General features: G+C 26.8%; 4 protein-coding genes across 4 annotated transcripts; 2 read left to right on the top strand and 2 right to left on the bottom strand.

Moving 5' to 3' along the window:
- Positions 1-649: 649 nt before the first annotated feature.
- On the bottom strand, positions 650-6,138 carry LOC112684088 (heat shock protein 60A). Its single transcript, XM_025555405.1, has 10 exons — positions 5,973-6,138; positions 4,864-5,019; positions 3,451-3,703; positions 3,239-3,387; positions 3,054-3,177; positions 2,797-2,965; positions 2,417-2,624; positions 2,029-2,341; positions 1,787-1,965; positions 650-1,095 (listed from the first exon to the last, which is right to left on the bottom strand). The coding sequence occupies exons 2-10, from the start codon at positions 5,017-5,019 to the stop codon at positions 925-927; spliced, it is 1,722 nt and encodes a 573-aa protein (XP_025411190.1). The 5' UTR covers positions 5,973-6,138; the 3' UTR covers positions 650-924.
- A 2,414-nt stretch (positions 6,139-8,552) lies between these two features.
- On the top strand, positions 8,553-9,453 carry LOC112684092 (60S ribosomal protein L32). Its single transcript, XM_025555411.1, has 4 exons — positions 8,553-8,660; positions 8,866-8,965; positions 9,034-9,186; positions 9,248-9,453. Exons 2-4 carry the CDS (start codon positions 8,873-8,875, stop codon positions 9,401-9,403), a joined length of 402 nt encoding a protein of 133 aa, XP_025411196.1. The 5' UTR covers positions 8,553-8,660; positions 8,866-8,872; the 3' UTR covers positions 9,404-9,453.
- Positions 9,454-9,545: 92 nt separating this feature from the next.
- On the bottom strand, positions 9,546-12,236 carry LOC112684091 (MOB kinase activator-like 3). Its single transcript, XM_025555410.1, has 5 exons — positions 12,065-12,236; positions 11,837-11,987; positions 10,994-11,221; positions 10,817-10,932; positions 9,546-9,748 (listed from the first exon to the last, which is right to left on the bottom strand). Exons 1-5 carry the CDS (start codon positions 12,104-12,106, stop codon positions 9,614-9,616), a joined length of 672 nt encoding a protein of 223 aa, XP_025411195.1. The 5' UTR covers positions 12,107-12,236; the 3' UTR covers positions 9,546-9,613.
- Positions 12,237-12,392: 156 nt separating this feature from the next.
- On the top strand, positions 12,393-13,521 carry LOC112684084. Its single transcript, XM_025555401.1, has 2 exons — positions 12,393-12,661; positions 12,774-13,521. Exons 1-2 carry the CDS (start codon positions 12,560-12,562, stop codon positions 13,479-13,481), a joined length of 810 nt encoding a protein of 269 aa, XP_025411186.1. The 5' UTR covers positions 12,393-12,559; the 3' UTR covers positions 13,482-13,521.
- Positions 13,522-15,537: the final 2,016 nt, after the last annotated feature.

The following is a 15,537-nucleotide window of genomic DNA, read 5'->3' as shown; positions in this document are numbered from 1 at the left end:
TACAGTACAATAAAATCATTTTTATTTGCACCTACTCAGTGCCGCAATAGACTCGAGTGTATTGCGTGTGTCAAACAAACGGGCCCATGACCCTAGCTTATAATAGGGCCCAATAGTAATATTTTAAGAATATATAGAAAGCAAGAGAATTTAACCATTTTGTAATAATTTATGGAGATTGAAAAATATTTGATTGACTTGTTTTGTACACATTATCGTACATCGTTTTTTTTACAGCCTATATAATTGGAATTCAAAATAGTTTGGTAACAAATATGGTACGTACGGTTTCTCTGGAAAGTCTGGATGCGGGGGAAGGCATTTATTTTACTTACACACGAGCCCAAGTTAGTGTAGTTGCAGCACTGCACCTACTCTTAATTGATGATCAAAGTTCACATTGAAATAAATGGTATTAAGTAGATTTAAACTAAAAATACTTTATATTACATTTCTTATATGCGTACTGCAAATATAAGCATTAAATATTTAATTGTTAGTATAAAATATTTATACCTAATACCAGGAATAATGAGTTACAAAACTATAGCTGGTGATGTATTTTACTATATTATTTTTTATTTCAATGTATATGACCAGAAAACAAAATTGTATTTAGCTTTATAAATACTAAAAAAAAAAACAAAAATATTTTTGGAATGAGTTTTTATGGTCTTAAAATAATTTGTACAATTTCCAATTCAACATCTATGCAATAATCTAACATGTGAGTAATGGAAAAGACAACCTATTTGTACATAAAACACATGAATTTAAAAATATGTAAAAAAAACCTAATTGCTTTACTAATAATTAATAAATTTGATATTTATAAAATAAAACATCGAGAACAACATATAACTAGGATAGAAAAATATTATGTCACACACGCGATGTCAGTCTTTGTGATTTCTAAATTAAGTGTTACATCATGCCACCCATTCCTCCCATTCCTCCCATACCACCCATTCCACCCATGCCACCCATACCAGCTGGTGATGGGTCATCCTTTTTTGGTAACTCAGTTATGACTGCTTCTGCTGTAGTCAACAGAGATGCAACACCAGCAGCATCAGTTAAAGCTGTCCTCACAACCTAAAAAAAAAACAAATAATAATTTCTTTAAAATATGAATACATTCAATTTAATTTTGATCATATTAGTATAATTGAATAGACTAAATTGAACAAATCAATGTTAAAATCCTATCCATCACTTAATAAGTTAGAGCTTATAAGAATCAAATAAAACATACTATGAACACAAATTGTCAAATAATGATATTTAAATAAAGATTAAAAATATACATGTTTATAAACATTACATTTACCAAGTCACTATAAACATTAACAGTTATAACAGTAATAATCAATAATATATTTAGATTTTAATAACTGAATGAGAATATAGAAACGAAGAATGCAAATTGAGAATATACTTTAGGGAAATCATATATAACTAATAATTCATTATTTGAAACTCAATTCCTAACAAAAATAAAAATCTTTTAATCACATTATTTTATAATAATTGTAAAAATATATATAATATATTTATATTGTAATAAATAATTATTATTTTTAAATCTTGATGTTATAAAGGTTAAAATTTAACATTATAAAAATTATTCTAATTAGATACATAAAATGGTTATTTCTGTATTAAAAACAAGATGATATTCATAACTCAACAATGAATGCCAAAGTTTAAGTTAGATGAAATTAAAAAAAATTTCTCAAAATTAAAAACCAATACTTCAATGAATGAACTAATTATAAAAACTCACTTTGGTTGGATCGATAATTCCTTTTTCAATCATGTTTACATATTCATCATTTAATGCATCATATCCAAAACCATCTTTACCTTCAGATACTTTAGCAACAACAACACTACCATCAACACCAGCATTTCGAGCAATTGTCATACAAGGCATGGTTAGAGCCTTACGCACAATTTCAATGCCTAGTAAATAACCATATAATAATTAACATTGTCCCAAAATTCAAATTTTTCATCACTACTTACCAATTTTTTGGTCTGCATTTGCTACTTTAATAGTATCCAGTGCAGAAGAACAACGAATAAGAGCAGTACCACCTCCAGGAACAATACCTTCTTCAACAGCTGCACGGGTAGCATTAAGTGCATCAGTAACACGATCTTTTTTTTCATTGACTTCTACTTCACTACTTCCACCAATTTTTAACACAGCAACACCAGATGCTAATCTAGCAAGTCGTTCTTGTAATTTTTCTTTTTCATATTCGGATGATGTATCCTTAATTTGATCTCTAATTTGCTCAGCTCTTTGTTCAATGTCAGATGGTACACCATTTCCCTAAGATAAATAATTTTTGGTTAATATTATCAATAATTATATAAATCAGCATAGAATATGTAAAGAAAAACTTACTTTTAAAAGCAAAGTGTCATCTTTGGTAATAACAACTTCCTTCACTTGACCAAAATCACCTGCTTTAATATCTTCAATTTTTATTTCATTACCTTCTTGACCAAATACAACACCTCCAGTTGCAATAGCCATATCAGTTAACGTAGATTTGCGATTATCTCCAAATCCTGGTGCTTTGACAGCCGCAACATTCAGACCAATCTTCAATCTAAAATGTACATAATATAAATATATAAATAGATAGTAATATAATTTATAATAATTTAAAAATTAATAAACCTTATTTTCTACCCTATTATAATTTAAAGTTTAAATAATCTAAAAACACTTAATGCAAAACCAGAGTTTATATAAATTAATAAATTGTTAGCACCAAGTACCTATTTAAAACTAGCATTCCTGTAACTTCACCATCTAAGTCTTCAGCAACAATAACAAGTGGTTTGCGCTGAGCATTAGCTAATTCTAAAGCAGGAATTAATGATTGAGCAGAAGAAATTTTTTTCTCACTGAATAATACTAAAGCATCTTGGAATTCTACTTTAGCACCTATAAAATTAAAATAATGTTATTGATTAAAGGTCACTTAAACTGTCAAGAAAAAAGTATTAAAATCAAAAATTATTTTTTAGCTTACCCTTAGTTGAGTTAATAAAATATGGTGAAATGTAGCCTCTATCAAATTTCAAGCCCTCAATAATTTCTAACTCATCTTCTAAAGTCTTTCCATCTTTTACGGTTATAACACCATCTTTTCCTACCTAACATACAAGAAAAATATAAAATAAATAAATATTTTAATTCACAAATTAGTAAGTTAACCTTTTCCATAGCAGAAGAAATAAGTTTTCCAATACTAGTATCTCCATTGGCAGAAATAGTGGCAACTTGTGCAATCTCATCTGCAGATTCCACTTTTTTAGATAAAGTACTTAAATGCGTTTTCACTGTATCAACAGCCAACATAACACCTAATAATCCAAATATTTAATTAATAATATTACCTTTTTTAATAAGTTCTTATTAATAATTACCTCGTCTAATTTCAACAGGATTAGCCCCCTTAATAATTTTTTCAAATCCTTCTTTAGCAATAGCGCGTGCTAATACAGTAGCTGTTGTGGTACCATCACCAGCTTCATCATTGGTATTATTTGCTACATCTTGTACTAACTTGGCACCAATATTCTGGAATTTGTCTGCTAATTCAATACCCTTGGCAACAGTCACACCATCTTTGGTGATTTTAGGGGAGCCCCAGCTTTGTTCCAAGATTACATTACGACCCTGATGGATTTAAAAGAAATTTTAAATTATTCCAATTACAAAAAATGAACATACTTAGCTGCTACTACAAGCTACAGTAAACATGAATCAATTATTAAATGCTGCAATTAAAATACCATTGAGTTTTAAATAAGCTATTCCCCAACACAGTATTTGTGTAAACTGTTAAATACTATTTACACTAATTATATTTTAGATCCCTTTAATCAAGATTGAGGCCAGGGGAAGGTTAGGGATCAAACCCCTCCCTTTAATAAATAATATTCAATAATAGAATTAAATGATTTTAAATGCATATTACATCTAGAATTTTAAAATTGCTAGTCAAAAGTCATATTTATACTCTTAATATCTACCCTCAAAAATATTTTTCTGGCTATGGCCTTGCCTATCCTCCTCTCTCTTTTTAGCCTTAGGTATACAATCAACCTTTTAAGGTTTCCAAATCCTACTGGTATTTTAGATAACAAAATCGCAGACACTCTAGCAACTTCATGTTATAACTATGTCCCCTCTCCAATCAAAATTCCCTACTCCGATTTTACAACCAATCTCAAAGCGTACACTTTGAGATTGTGCAATCGGAAATGGTCAAACCTACCTCCAATATAATTTTCCTAGTTTCATAATATCCCTATTTCCTGTAAAGTCATAATTCCCTTTTCTCGCCTCCGGTATGGCCACAACCACTTCTCCGTCCACTCATTCCATTTATCTCTTAATAATTCTCCCTTCTGTACTCGGTATGTTGATCCTGCAATATGCAATGCTTCCCATCTCCTCTTCAATTTTCCAAACTTTTCACTAAACATCAGCTTCCTTCTAATATCTGTTCTTCTATTAATATTCTCTTTACCTTCCCACATATTTTCCAATCTCCTGATACATTCCTTAATACTTCCATCTTTAACTTCTTCCTTTAGAAAGCTTTTTAATTTAATTATGTTTTATTTTCTAATGTTGTTTTTCTAGTTGTTTTATGTAGGTAAATTGTATTGTTAATTTATAATCGCTGAGGCAAATATTTTAATACACCTCTTAAAATAAAAATAAAATATATATAGGTACAATATAAATATATTTCCCTTTAGATTTCAACTATCATAACAAGACTATACAAACATAATAGAAGTATACAAATAATGGACTAATTTACAAACTTTTGGCCCCATGGTAACAGCGACAGCATCAGCAAGGATATCAACTCCTTCAAGCATGAGTTTTCGAACTTCTGGACCAAATTTAATATCTTTGGCATAATTCCTGGCAAGATATTTAGGGACATTGTTTCTGGCAAGAGCAGATAGGCGGTACATCTGTAAAATTTAAACATAAATTCATATTTAATGTAATTGTTATTAAATTTAAAATTAAATATTTAATATGCATCATCATAAGATAAAATTTATTTAAATAAGAACAAAATTAAATTATAAAAATAAATATAAGTAAATTAAAAAATAATAAAATCAAAGATATAAAATTAAAATACAAGTGCTACTACATGTAGATAAGAAAGCAGGTATATAAAATTTAAGAATTAAAAGTCAATTAAATATTTTAATTATTATAAAATACATCATATATCTAATAAATATTAAATAAAAGAAAAATAAGATAAAAATTATTATCCAGCCATATTAATGATTATACAGTAATTATTGTGGCCAAAATGCAATCGTTTGTAAATAAAGTTCTATCAGGTACCAACATTTTCCTTTGGTTACTTATAAAACAAATAATCATTATATTTTTGATAAAACAACAGGTCATGAGATATAATTGTATACAAATTAAATGTGAAAAAAGATAATTATTATGAAAGTAATGGGTGAATTATTTGATAATCCTTAAAATTAAATTAAATAAAAATTAATCTAAGTAAACGTAATAAATAATTTAAATTTAACAATTATGAATAGAAAAATAAAGAGAAAAAAGTAAAATTTAGCAAAAAATAATTAATAGTTAATTTTAAGAATATATTATATGAAAACCACATGGGTATATAATGTAACCTCAACGTAAATTTATAAATCATGGTAGGCTCACTAAAAAATAGGATATAAATCTATGAGAAAATAAACCATAATTAAGGAAGCATAGGTAAATGACAACAAAATCAGGTTAGATCTATTGAAATAAAACTCATGATGATGAAAGCCGGTCGACACAAGCAAGGTTGGAAATGGAATTCAGAATCATTATCTAGATATAATTTGGAGCATACTTCGAACAGAAAAACCTTAAAATTACTTATACAACATACCTTGATTAATTCGAAGGATTCACGGTATATAAAAACTGAAAAACTTAGAGCCGTATATGATAAACGATGGTAATTCAAATGGGAGCAATGTATATTTAAAGACTGAACAAAGTGACGAAAGAATTAAAAAGCCGGGTACCGGGATTAAAGTGAGGAGTTCTATGGAAATTTCTAGAAGAATATTAAGTTCAACTAATACCAGTGTTGCCAACAAATCAACGAGAAATGTTTAAGCCTTATCTCATATGGTGAAATTTAAAAAATAAAACCGGCCACAAACTTATTGACAACTAACGGTTCAAATATCTAAATCAGCGGTTCTTAATCATAGGGTCGCGACCCAATAATTTTAAATGGGTCGGATAAAAATTTAAAACGTTTGTATAATATTTTTATTTTCAAGTCTTATAAATAGTAAATGAAACCTCATGTACGTTGGTTATCATGAAGAAAAATTTTAACGAGATTTTTTGAATTAAGAACTGAAATAGAAGTATTTTTAAAAGAAAAAAATTCACTGTAATCCATCCATTTTCAAGATATAATTTGGTTGACAAAAGTTGCGTATCTTTCAGATATTTTTTCGTTATTAAATGAGTTAAAATTGAGTATGCAAAGGCCATTAACTAATATTTTTACATGTTGTAATAAAGATATTAACTACAATCAAAACCAAATCAAGAAACAAGCTTGATGTCGAACCCACGATGCGTATTTCACTTATTAACTCTATAGAAGAACTCTAAATTGATTCATTTGTAAAGCAACATCAAGACCAAGGAAGTCATCAAATTAAAAATTATTTAAAAAAATACAATATTATTAAAAGAAATGTTTATTTTTAAATATAATGTAATTAATATTATGACTTGTTATGAATACAAGTAATATGAGTAAAAAATGTTATTCAATTAAGAGTACCAAATAGTTATTTTTTATTCTGCCATTGACTATTATTTATAAAAATATCGCAGGAAAAATTTAGTAAATATCTTGGGTCGCCACTATACAAAGGTTAAGAACCGGTGGTCTAAATATCGTTTACCCATGGTGCCGAATGAAATTGAAGTTGCCGGTTCAAAGAATTATATTTATCCACCCACCTATTCCAATTTATCAAACCTTTCAAATCTCCAAACATTTTTTATCGAGCATCTTTAAATAAATATACTGTTAATTTAAATTATTTATTTTTACTATTTTAAAAAGAAAACATTTCCCAACAGTATATAAAATAATTAATTTGATTTTTTAAATTATTATTTTTTTATTTATTTTTAATTTTACAATTTTCTTGGCAGTTCAGTTGAAATACTTGAAGTACGTATTTGGTACCGCTATCGTATACGATAAACCTAATCCATAATGGAATAGTTACATGGTGATGTACAGGGGTGGATTGAGGCCCTGAAGGCTTTCATAGCCATTGCTGTTACAGTCGGACTGTCAATAGTTAAATATACATAAATATATATTTAATTTATGGACTGTCCCAGTTGTTTTATCTACATAAATTTTATTTTTTCCTGCGTTATAGGCTATCTGTAACAATTACGATATAACATTAAAAATTATCAATATAACTTGAAGCCCAAACATAAAACATAAAAGTAGCTTAACTTTAAGAAGGCGGAGGCCTTTAAATTTTTTTTTTAGACAGTGACTTGGGGCAAAATGGTATCGTTGCCCCCTTCATCTGAAGACGTTGGTCCCCTGCTTGTCGTGTCAAAACTGAATCAGTTTTCAGAATGATTTTCGTTCCAAATTATATCGATCATACTAATGTAAAGAAACAAGTTAAAGTGAAAGTTTTTACTATGTTGGATGCATAGGCGTATTTACGGCCTATGAAAATCCAGTTCCATTTTAAATGTATGGTTAAATCATTAAAAATAATTACTAAAAAGTAAAAAGAATGATTAAATAAAACAGAACTAAATAATAAATATTTTCACATAATATATTATTTATAAAATATATCTGTGACAAAAACTAATCAATAATATTTATTATCCAAAATCCAAAAGTATTATTATCTGTGTAGTTGTATGTTATATTACAGACCTTTTATTTTATTTTTTTTAAGAAAATTAGTATATTATTTACTAGCTATAGGTACTATAGTAGCTAAAATTACTAAACATGTACGTTCTCGAGGTATTGTATTTTGTATAAGTTACTCTTTGTTTTCGTATCCTAAATGAAAATTTCAATTTTCCTAATGAAAAATTTTACTGGCCATACCTGCAAAAAAATTTTAGACACGCCTATGGTTGGATGTATGAAAGACTGGAACAAAAAATATCGTAAACGTATTCAGTTTACACATTTATTAAGTTTTTAAGTAATTCATAGAATATTGAAAATTCGTTTCTTGAGCAGAAAATATTTCTATAATAAAAAAATAATTCAAACAAAAAACCAATCAATTCAATACCAGATGGTGAAAAAATAGCTTATTCTTTAATTAATTTAACTTTCCGTTGAGTTCCACAACGAGCGTTTCAAAATGTAGCGGTAATGATAGTACGGCTGCCGAACGTTTGTGTACAAACCGTGAAGTTGGTATACAAATAGAGTGATATCCACGATAACCTCAAAATACGAAACGCAATCTCTGTTTACTTTTTTTTCACTTGTCGATAACTGTTTGTTCACATATTCCGAACATTCGTGTCCTTTAAACTTGTAAGTATTTTCGAATTTAATCCAAATTTATCTTTTCAATCCTATTAGAAACGTATATTGTGTGGTTTAATAATGACTCGTATTTCGATGTATAATTATGTTAGTTATATTGTATTACATTTTTTTTAACTTGTGCAAAATTGAAAGTGTTCCATTTGACATCGCTATTAAAAATTTTTATATAATAAAATATTTTATATTTTAGAAGTACAATGTCGATCAAGCCAAAGTATCGTCCTACCATCATAAAAAAACGCACCAAGAAGTTTATCAGACATCAAAGTGATCGTTATGACAAACTCAAAGTAAGTTTACTGTAATGTCTTATTATTAAATGTCAATTAAATTAATATATTATATTATGTGTTTATAGCCCAACTGGCGTAAACCCAAGGGTATTGACAACAGAGTACGAAGAAGATTCAAGGGACAATATTTGATGCCTAATGTTGGATATGGTAGCGACAAGAGGACCAGACACATGTTGCCTTCCAAGTTCCGTAAAGTCCTTGTGCACAATGTTAGAGAGTAAGTACAAATACTTGATCTAAATTTATACAAATTCTTTTATTTTTGTCGACTTCCAGGAATTGGAAATGTTGATGATGCAAAACAGGAAATACTGTGGAGAAATCGCTCATGGTGTCTCATCTAAAAATCGTAAAACCATTGTTTCTAGAGCACAAGAGTTATCCATCAGGTTGACCAATGGAAATGCACGCATTCGTACTCAAGAGGGTTAAGTTTTGTAATAATTATTATTGATAAAATAAAAATAAAAATTAAAAATCAATTATATTTTTATTTATTTTACAATATACAACCGGATTTAATTAACAAAAATAAGTTTATATTATTTAAGGTAACAAATTTTCAATAAACGCCATAGTGTTTGTAAAAATATATTTACAATTAGTAAAATAATACTATTTGGTTACAAAATATTAAAAATATTAATGACTTTGAAGAGAATCCTGGCACATTTTTGATGTCATTTCCATTAATGGTTCCAATTCTTTATTGATGACTAGTTCAAACTCCGTTATAAAATAATAGAAATGCTTATAACAAGTATTCACATGTGGCTCCTGAAAATATAATATATTAAGTTTTTTATACTTAAAAATTAATATGGATTACACAAACAATAAATAATCCAACTACATGTAGAAGTTAATTATTTTCTAAAAAAAAAAAAGATTACAAATTAATTTTGTTTCTCCGACATGACAATTAAAATGTTATTAGTTTGGACTTATTCGAAAAGTTAATCATAACAAAAAAAATTATTTTCCCATAAATCAGATTAACCATAACTTAAATACAATATTCAATTATATATGTTATGGTTTAAAAATATTATGTTGTTATTACTGAATTTAAAGTACTCTGATACTAATTTTTAAATTTTGGAGCAAATCAAGAATTGTAGAATTCGTTTTACAATAATTTGTTTTATCTAATTATTTACATTTAATATTTTCTGTGTAATCTATTATTTTTATACTATTTTTACTAATAATTAGATAAAATTAACTTATTTCTAATATGAATATAAATTTAATAAAATAAAAATTAGAACTTATTATGAAGCCCAATATAATGGAGTACTTGAATTAAATGAAATTACAGTGTTTTCTTGAATAAACTTTATTTTAATTAAGTTTTTTTTTAAACATAATTTTTATTATTTTTTAGTGAATTTATGAAGAACCAACACTTAGAAATTTAAAATATTAATAATAAAAATCATGTAGTTAAAGTCAGATAGCATACAAATTATCTAAAAAGTAAATTGTGAATATTTGACAATGACAACAGGCTAGTTCCTAGTATTAGTATTATCGGACAAATTAATATGTTAATTTGTTGTATAGAAACATTTTTAGTTTACGGGGAACCCTAAAATTTAGCATTTTTTTGAAGTACTTCCAAAACTATCAAATTTCAATAGACTGTAACTTTCGAACTAATCGTCTACGCCAATTTTCGTTAGCACCATTGTTTTCAACATTAAAAAATACATAAGTTGACCTAAAATAAATACAAAATTTTGGGTGCCCCGTAATGTAGAAATATACCGAAGTATATTATAATAATTATTAGCATACTGTTAAAGAGCAAAAATGATAAATATTTGAAAACTATATACTCACTGCGCCAATAGATATAATTCGATCAAAATGATGTATATAAACATGTACAAATACTCTAAATAATCGAGTTAGTATTTTTTTGCAAAGTGGCATAAATGTTTTTGGAAATGGTACATCTATTAATATAATATGAAAATTAGTATATTTAATTACAATTAAAATTTAAAAAATAAATACCAGTTGACACAGGAAATAAATTTTCATTATTTATTTGAGCTTCAATCCAATCCATTAGAAGTGAAATATATTGAGGTGCAGGTAACTGTGTAGGTTTTTTGTACTTTTCTTTATCAGCCCATAAATATTCAAACTTAGGGCCACCACTCATTGTCGGACAAGATGTATCAGTACAGTAGTCGCAAACTGTACCATAAATCAAATTAATACGATTGAAAAAATCAACCACTGAAAATCAAAATCAAATTATGCAGATTTATTAGATTGATTACTAAGAAATAAAATTATAATTTTTAATTTCAAATACATACTAAAAATACTAATCAGTAAGTAGTATATATTAATCTATTTAATATAAACATAATCTATAAATTTCTTTATATTAATTACAGATAATATTAGTTAGTTAAATAATCTATTTTATAAATTTCTGGAATATTTTTGAATGTTTGGTATGATTTATAAAAAATGTAAACAAAACTTAACTCTGAATCTGAATATTTATAATTAATTATTAGTGTAATTACACTTGCTGAAAAATATCTTGAAAATAAATTTAAATTTTGTCATCTTTAAATTATTTGACATGCAAAGCACTATATCTGAATTACAATAGACAATATTTGGCATAAGTTTTACTCATACAGTAGATAAAAGCAATGTGGTTTAATTAAATCCATACAAGAATTTATGTTTACATTTTAATGAAAGTTATATAAACATTCAGATTTTTGGTTTTAGATAATATATCTAAATCTATCTATACATAGTTGTTAAGTTAAAATTCTTTAAAAATGTATAAGAAATATTCAAAAAGAATATGGATTGTTAAAATAATAATACCATGAACAGCAATCCAATCGTATAAGTCTTCACCAGGCGGCAATTGCACAGCACTTCTTAAATTAATACCGGAGTTCAATGAAGCTTGTGCATGTTTGTACAGTGAGTAGCGAAGAGTACCTGGCGAAAACTTTTTCTTTGGTCTAAATGTCTATGAATGTTTTAAAAAAATTGTTTACACAATAAACAATATTGTAACATGTAAATCATTGTCTTTAGGGCACTTACTTTTCCTTTTTGAAAAAAATCAATAAAACCACCAAATGACATATTGAATGATTAAGAATTTAACGTTCGGACAAATTAAAACTAGAATTGTATAATTACTATTTATTACTAATAATACCAAAAAAAATAACTAAAATTAAAATTTTGAGTTATTATCATCTATCCATTTCAATTTCCTATTCTACATCTACATTGTTATTATTATAAGATAACGTTATCGCTTCTAATTCTATGATAACGAATAATTTCTGACCAATATTTATAACACTATTATCTATAAGAATCGTTTTTAATTTTGGTGCATTCCTTATAGTAAACTACTCATAGTTTATTTAAACTGTTAATTGTTTTTTAAAATATTTTTTAACTCTTGAGATTATTACATGTTGAATTTAATTTATATTTTAATTATGCGAGTTGACTGTTTACTATTAGTTTTTGACATTTTTTGTTAGAAATTGTTACTCAATAATAAAAAATAAGTAACTAATAAAAATGTCAAATTTACGAAAACTTGATAAAGATCGTCTAACGGCCTTTTTGGAACACTTGAATAAAAAAATAAAAAAACCAGACAAGACATTAGAAAAATGTTTAGTAAGTTCTTATTTAAAAAAAATTATTTAAGGCTTATTAATTAATTAAAACATAACATTTTTTTTTAGAAGACTCATTTTATATTTTTTAATTGGTATTATTGTGTTTCTAGTCTATTTTGAAAACATTAATGTACACATCTTCAAATTATAAATACGACACCACATTGAATACACAATCCAATTTACAGAAAATTATTCAGTCAATAAATTTTGATGTTATCCAATCTGATCATATGATCAATATGAAACATATACTTCACCAAGGAGCTGATCTTGACGTATATGTGAACTACATAAAATCCATTTTAAATAGAAGAGATAATACATTAAATCTAATCTTATTAGATGTCTGGGACCAACTGAATTCAAATGTATTAAAATTGCCTGTATTCATTCATGAAAAATGTATTAAAGATTATCCTTTGATTTTTGAAAAAACTATTTTATCTGCAATATCACAGTGGCAAATTGATGAACTCTCTGAAATATGTATTAAATCACCACTGGTGTTCCAAATGTGCTCTAGCATATTTAATGAACTGCTTATCAAATTGAACTTTACAAATAATTTTTTTAAGTTTATAACGAATTTTGTAAATAGCGTTTGCTCTCAATGTGAAAATAACAATATTGATGTCATTGATCTCTATCCTATTAAATGTAGGAATATATTAATTCTAAGAGCTATTAAAAATAAAAATTCTACTATAGTGACAAAAAAATATTTAAATAAAGAATTCAAGCAGTTTATTTTAAGTCATCCTAAAGAATCTATGTGTCTATTAATTCATTTCCCAGATTTATATGAATCAATTTAATTAATTTACTATTTTTTTAATAATTTAATTATCTTTTAAATTTAAGCTACAATAATAAACTATGTATATTAAAATTTGGAAATATAAATTTTTATTGCTGTTTCTGTCTGTTTTGTTTAATATTTGCATTAAATGTACATATATCACGGGCATGTGCCAAAATTAAAATGTATTTTATGTATCTTAAATTAATGACAATGCAATAACACTAAAAATAATATATTCAAGTTATAAATGTCTTGTCTTTATTTAGATCAAATGTAAAGTTATAACTTTTGAAAAATTGTGTTTTTTTTCAAATTTAAGATTTTAGATTTTATTACAGACTATATGATAATTTATATTATTATAATTCATGTAGTATTTTACTATTATATAAAATTTATGAATATTATAAACTGGAAATAAGTTTAAAAAATTAATTGAAATTTAAGAGGAAATAAAAAAAACTAATTAAATTGAAGAAAATGTTATCGTAGACTAAGACAATCATTCATGTTACAATAGTAGTGATCTGTTGATATATAATAGCCTAGGAAGGTTAAAAACTTAAAAAAATTATGTACAAAAAGTATCAAATTAATGAAACTTTTGAAAATAATAGGTATATCTATTTTTCTTCAATAATTATTAATATATAATTTATATAAAAATAAAATACATATATTTAAAATGAAAAAAACAATAAGACCTGTAACACTTTTGTAGTTAAAAATATTTTAAATATTTTTTATTTTCAAGATACAAAAAGAGTCGAATATCATAACAATATAACAATTATATTCAGTTATTAATTAACATAACAGTAATTTTATTGTGAAAAAATCACAAAAAGTAAGTAATGAAAATATAAAAAAACTTTACATTTAGAGAAAAAATAAAAAAATTAAATTTTATATAAAGAAGGTGAAAGTAAAATCTGTAGTAGAAAAATAGAAGAATCTTAAAATTTAAGGTATCAAAGAAGAATATAAACCTGTGAAGGGAGAAAAAACCAAAAAAAGACAAATCATTAGGTAATAATTTATTCAGTAAAACACTAATATTAATATAAAAAATATAGAAAAAAAATAAAAGGGGAAACATAAGTAAAAGAAGAAGTATCTTGTATGAAAAAGAAAAAAAACCCTGTGAAAGGAGAAAAAAACCAAGAACATAACATATTATTGAAAAATAATTTTATTTTATTAATATAATTGAAAAAATATAAATAATACAAAAAAAAAAAAAAAATGTTTTCATCACAAAAAAAATAAAAGAGGAAAAAAAACTTTTGAAAGGAAAAAACCAAAATATTGATAAATTAAACTCAATAGTTGAAAATAAGTATTGCAATACACTAAAAAGCATAAGAAAAATAAACGAAAGGACTAAAATGCTCGGGAAAAAAAAGTAATTTATACAAAAATTATTTTAAAAAAAAAATTATAAAATTTAGTAAACACTACCGAATATTGGATTTACCCGACCAGATCTCGATGATGGAAATATGCAACTGCGTTCCAGCTGAATGGTCACACGACCAACACCGGAAAGGGGTCGATCATCGTGCCAAAAGCGCGGACACCGAGAAGTGGAGCTTGTCAACAGCCGGTAGTCGCTGGAACTGCCAAGTGGCTGATTTCACCTCGGCGTCGGGGTACGGGTCCTTGCGTGACACTCAGTGGTTTTGACAGTTTCAACGTAGACTGATCGAAGGATGCCGTCGACAAGGTATTGGGGAAGTTATACGTGGACATGGTTTCCACCGTAGTTCTTTCGGCTGTTACGAATGTGTCTTCCACAGGCTCAATCGGGTAGTCATCATCGGTTTTACTACAAGTCATAGTGTCCTGCGTGGTCTCCAATCGTTGTTTTGCTAGTTCGACATGCCGAGGTGGCGTAAGGTTGTCTCTCCCAATACTCGTTTCCACGGTCTCCGGTGGTCCATCCGTCTGCACGCCGATTTCCGCGTAAGTTATTTTCCTCGGCGGCACCGCGATTCACGTGAAGCCATCCATCCGACCGAAGCTCCGACGCTCCGTCAGGGAACACGTATGGCCGGCTTCGGTTTCCT

The sequence above is a fragment of the Sipha flava genome, unplaced genomic scaffold, assembly GCF_003268045.1.
Source record: "Sipha flava isolate LNK unplaced genomic scaffold, YSA_version1 240_pilon_pilon, whole genome shotgun sequence".
Lineage (NCBI taxonomy): Eukaryota > Metazoa > Arthropoda > Insecta > Hemiptera > Aphididae > Sipha > Sipha flava.
The sequence above is the reverse complement of the archived record's forward strand: the minus strand, read 5'-3'. Positions and strand labels throughout refer to the sequence as shown.

Bases quoted from the DNA above. Each gene is read 5' to 3' on its own strand.
- LOC112684088 (XM_025555405.1), bottom strand. From the start codon at position 5,019: ATGTACCGCCTATCTGCTCTTGCCAGAAACAATGTCCCTAAATATCTT. The intron at 2,342-2,416 runs GTAAGTTTTTCT...TATTTATCTTAG, and splicing joins ATGACACTTTGCTTTTAAAA to GGAAATGGTGTACCATCTGA. The intron at 1,966-2,028 runs GTAAGTAGTGAT...GTTATTTACTAG, and splicing joins AAATGCAGACCAAAAAATTG to GCATTGAAATTGTGCGTAAG.
- LOC112684092 (XM_025555411.1), top strand. From the start codon at position 8,873: ATGTCGATCAAGCCAAAGTATCGTCCTACCATCATAAAAAAACGCACC. The intron at 8,966-9,033 runs GTAAGTTTACTG...ATGTGTTTATAG, and splicing joins ATCGTTATGACAAACTCAAA to CCCAACTGGCGTAAACCCAA. The intron at 9,187-9,247 runs GAGTAAGTACAA...GTCGACTTCCAG, and splicing joins TCCTTGTGCACAATGTTAGA to GAATTGGAAATGTTGATGAT.
- LOC112684091 (XM_025555410.1), bottom strand. From the start codon at position 12,106: ATGTCATTTGGTGGTTTTATTGATTTTTTTCAAAAAGGAAAA. The intron at 11,988-12,064 runs GTAAGTGCCCTA...AAACATTCATAG, and splicing joins ATTTTTTTCAAAAAGGAAAA to ACATTTAGACCAAAGAAAAA. The intron at 10,933-10,993 runs GTATTTATTTTT...TTATATTAATAG, and splicing joins TTTATTTCCTGTGTCAACTG to ATGTACCATTTCCAAAAACA.
- LOC112684084 (XM_025555401.1), top strand. From the start codon at position 12,560: ATGTCAAATTTACGAAAACTTGATAAAGATCGTCTAACGGCCTTTTTG. The intron at 12,662-12,773 runs GTAAGTTCTTAT...TTGTGTTTCTAG, and splicing joins AGACATTAGAAAAATGTTTA to TCTATTTTGAAAACATTAAT.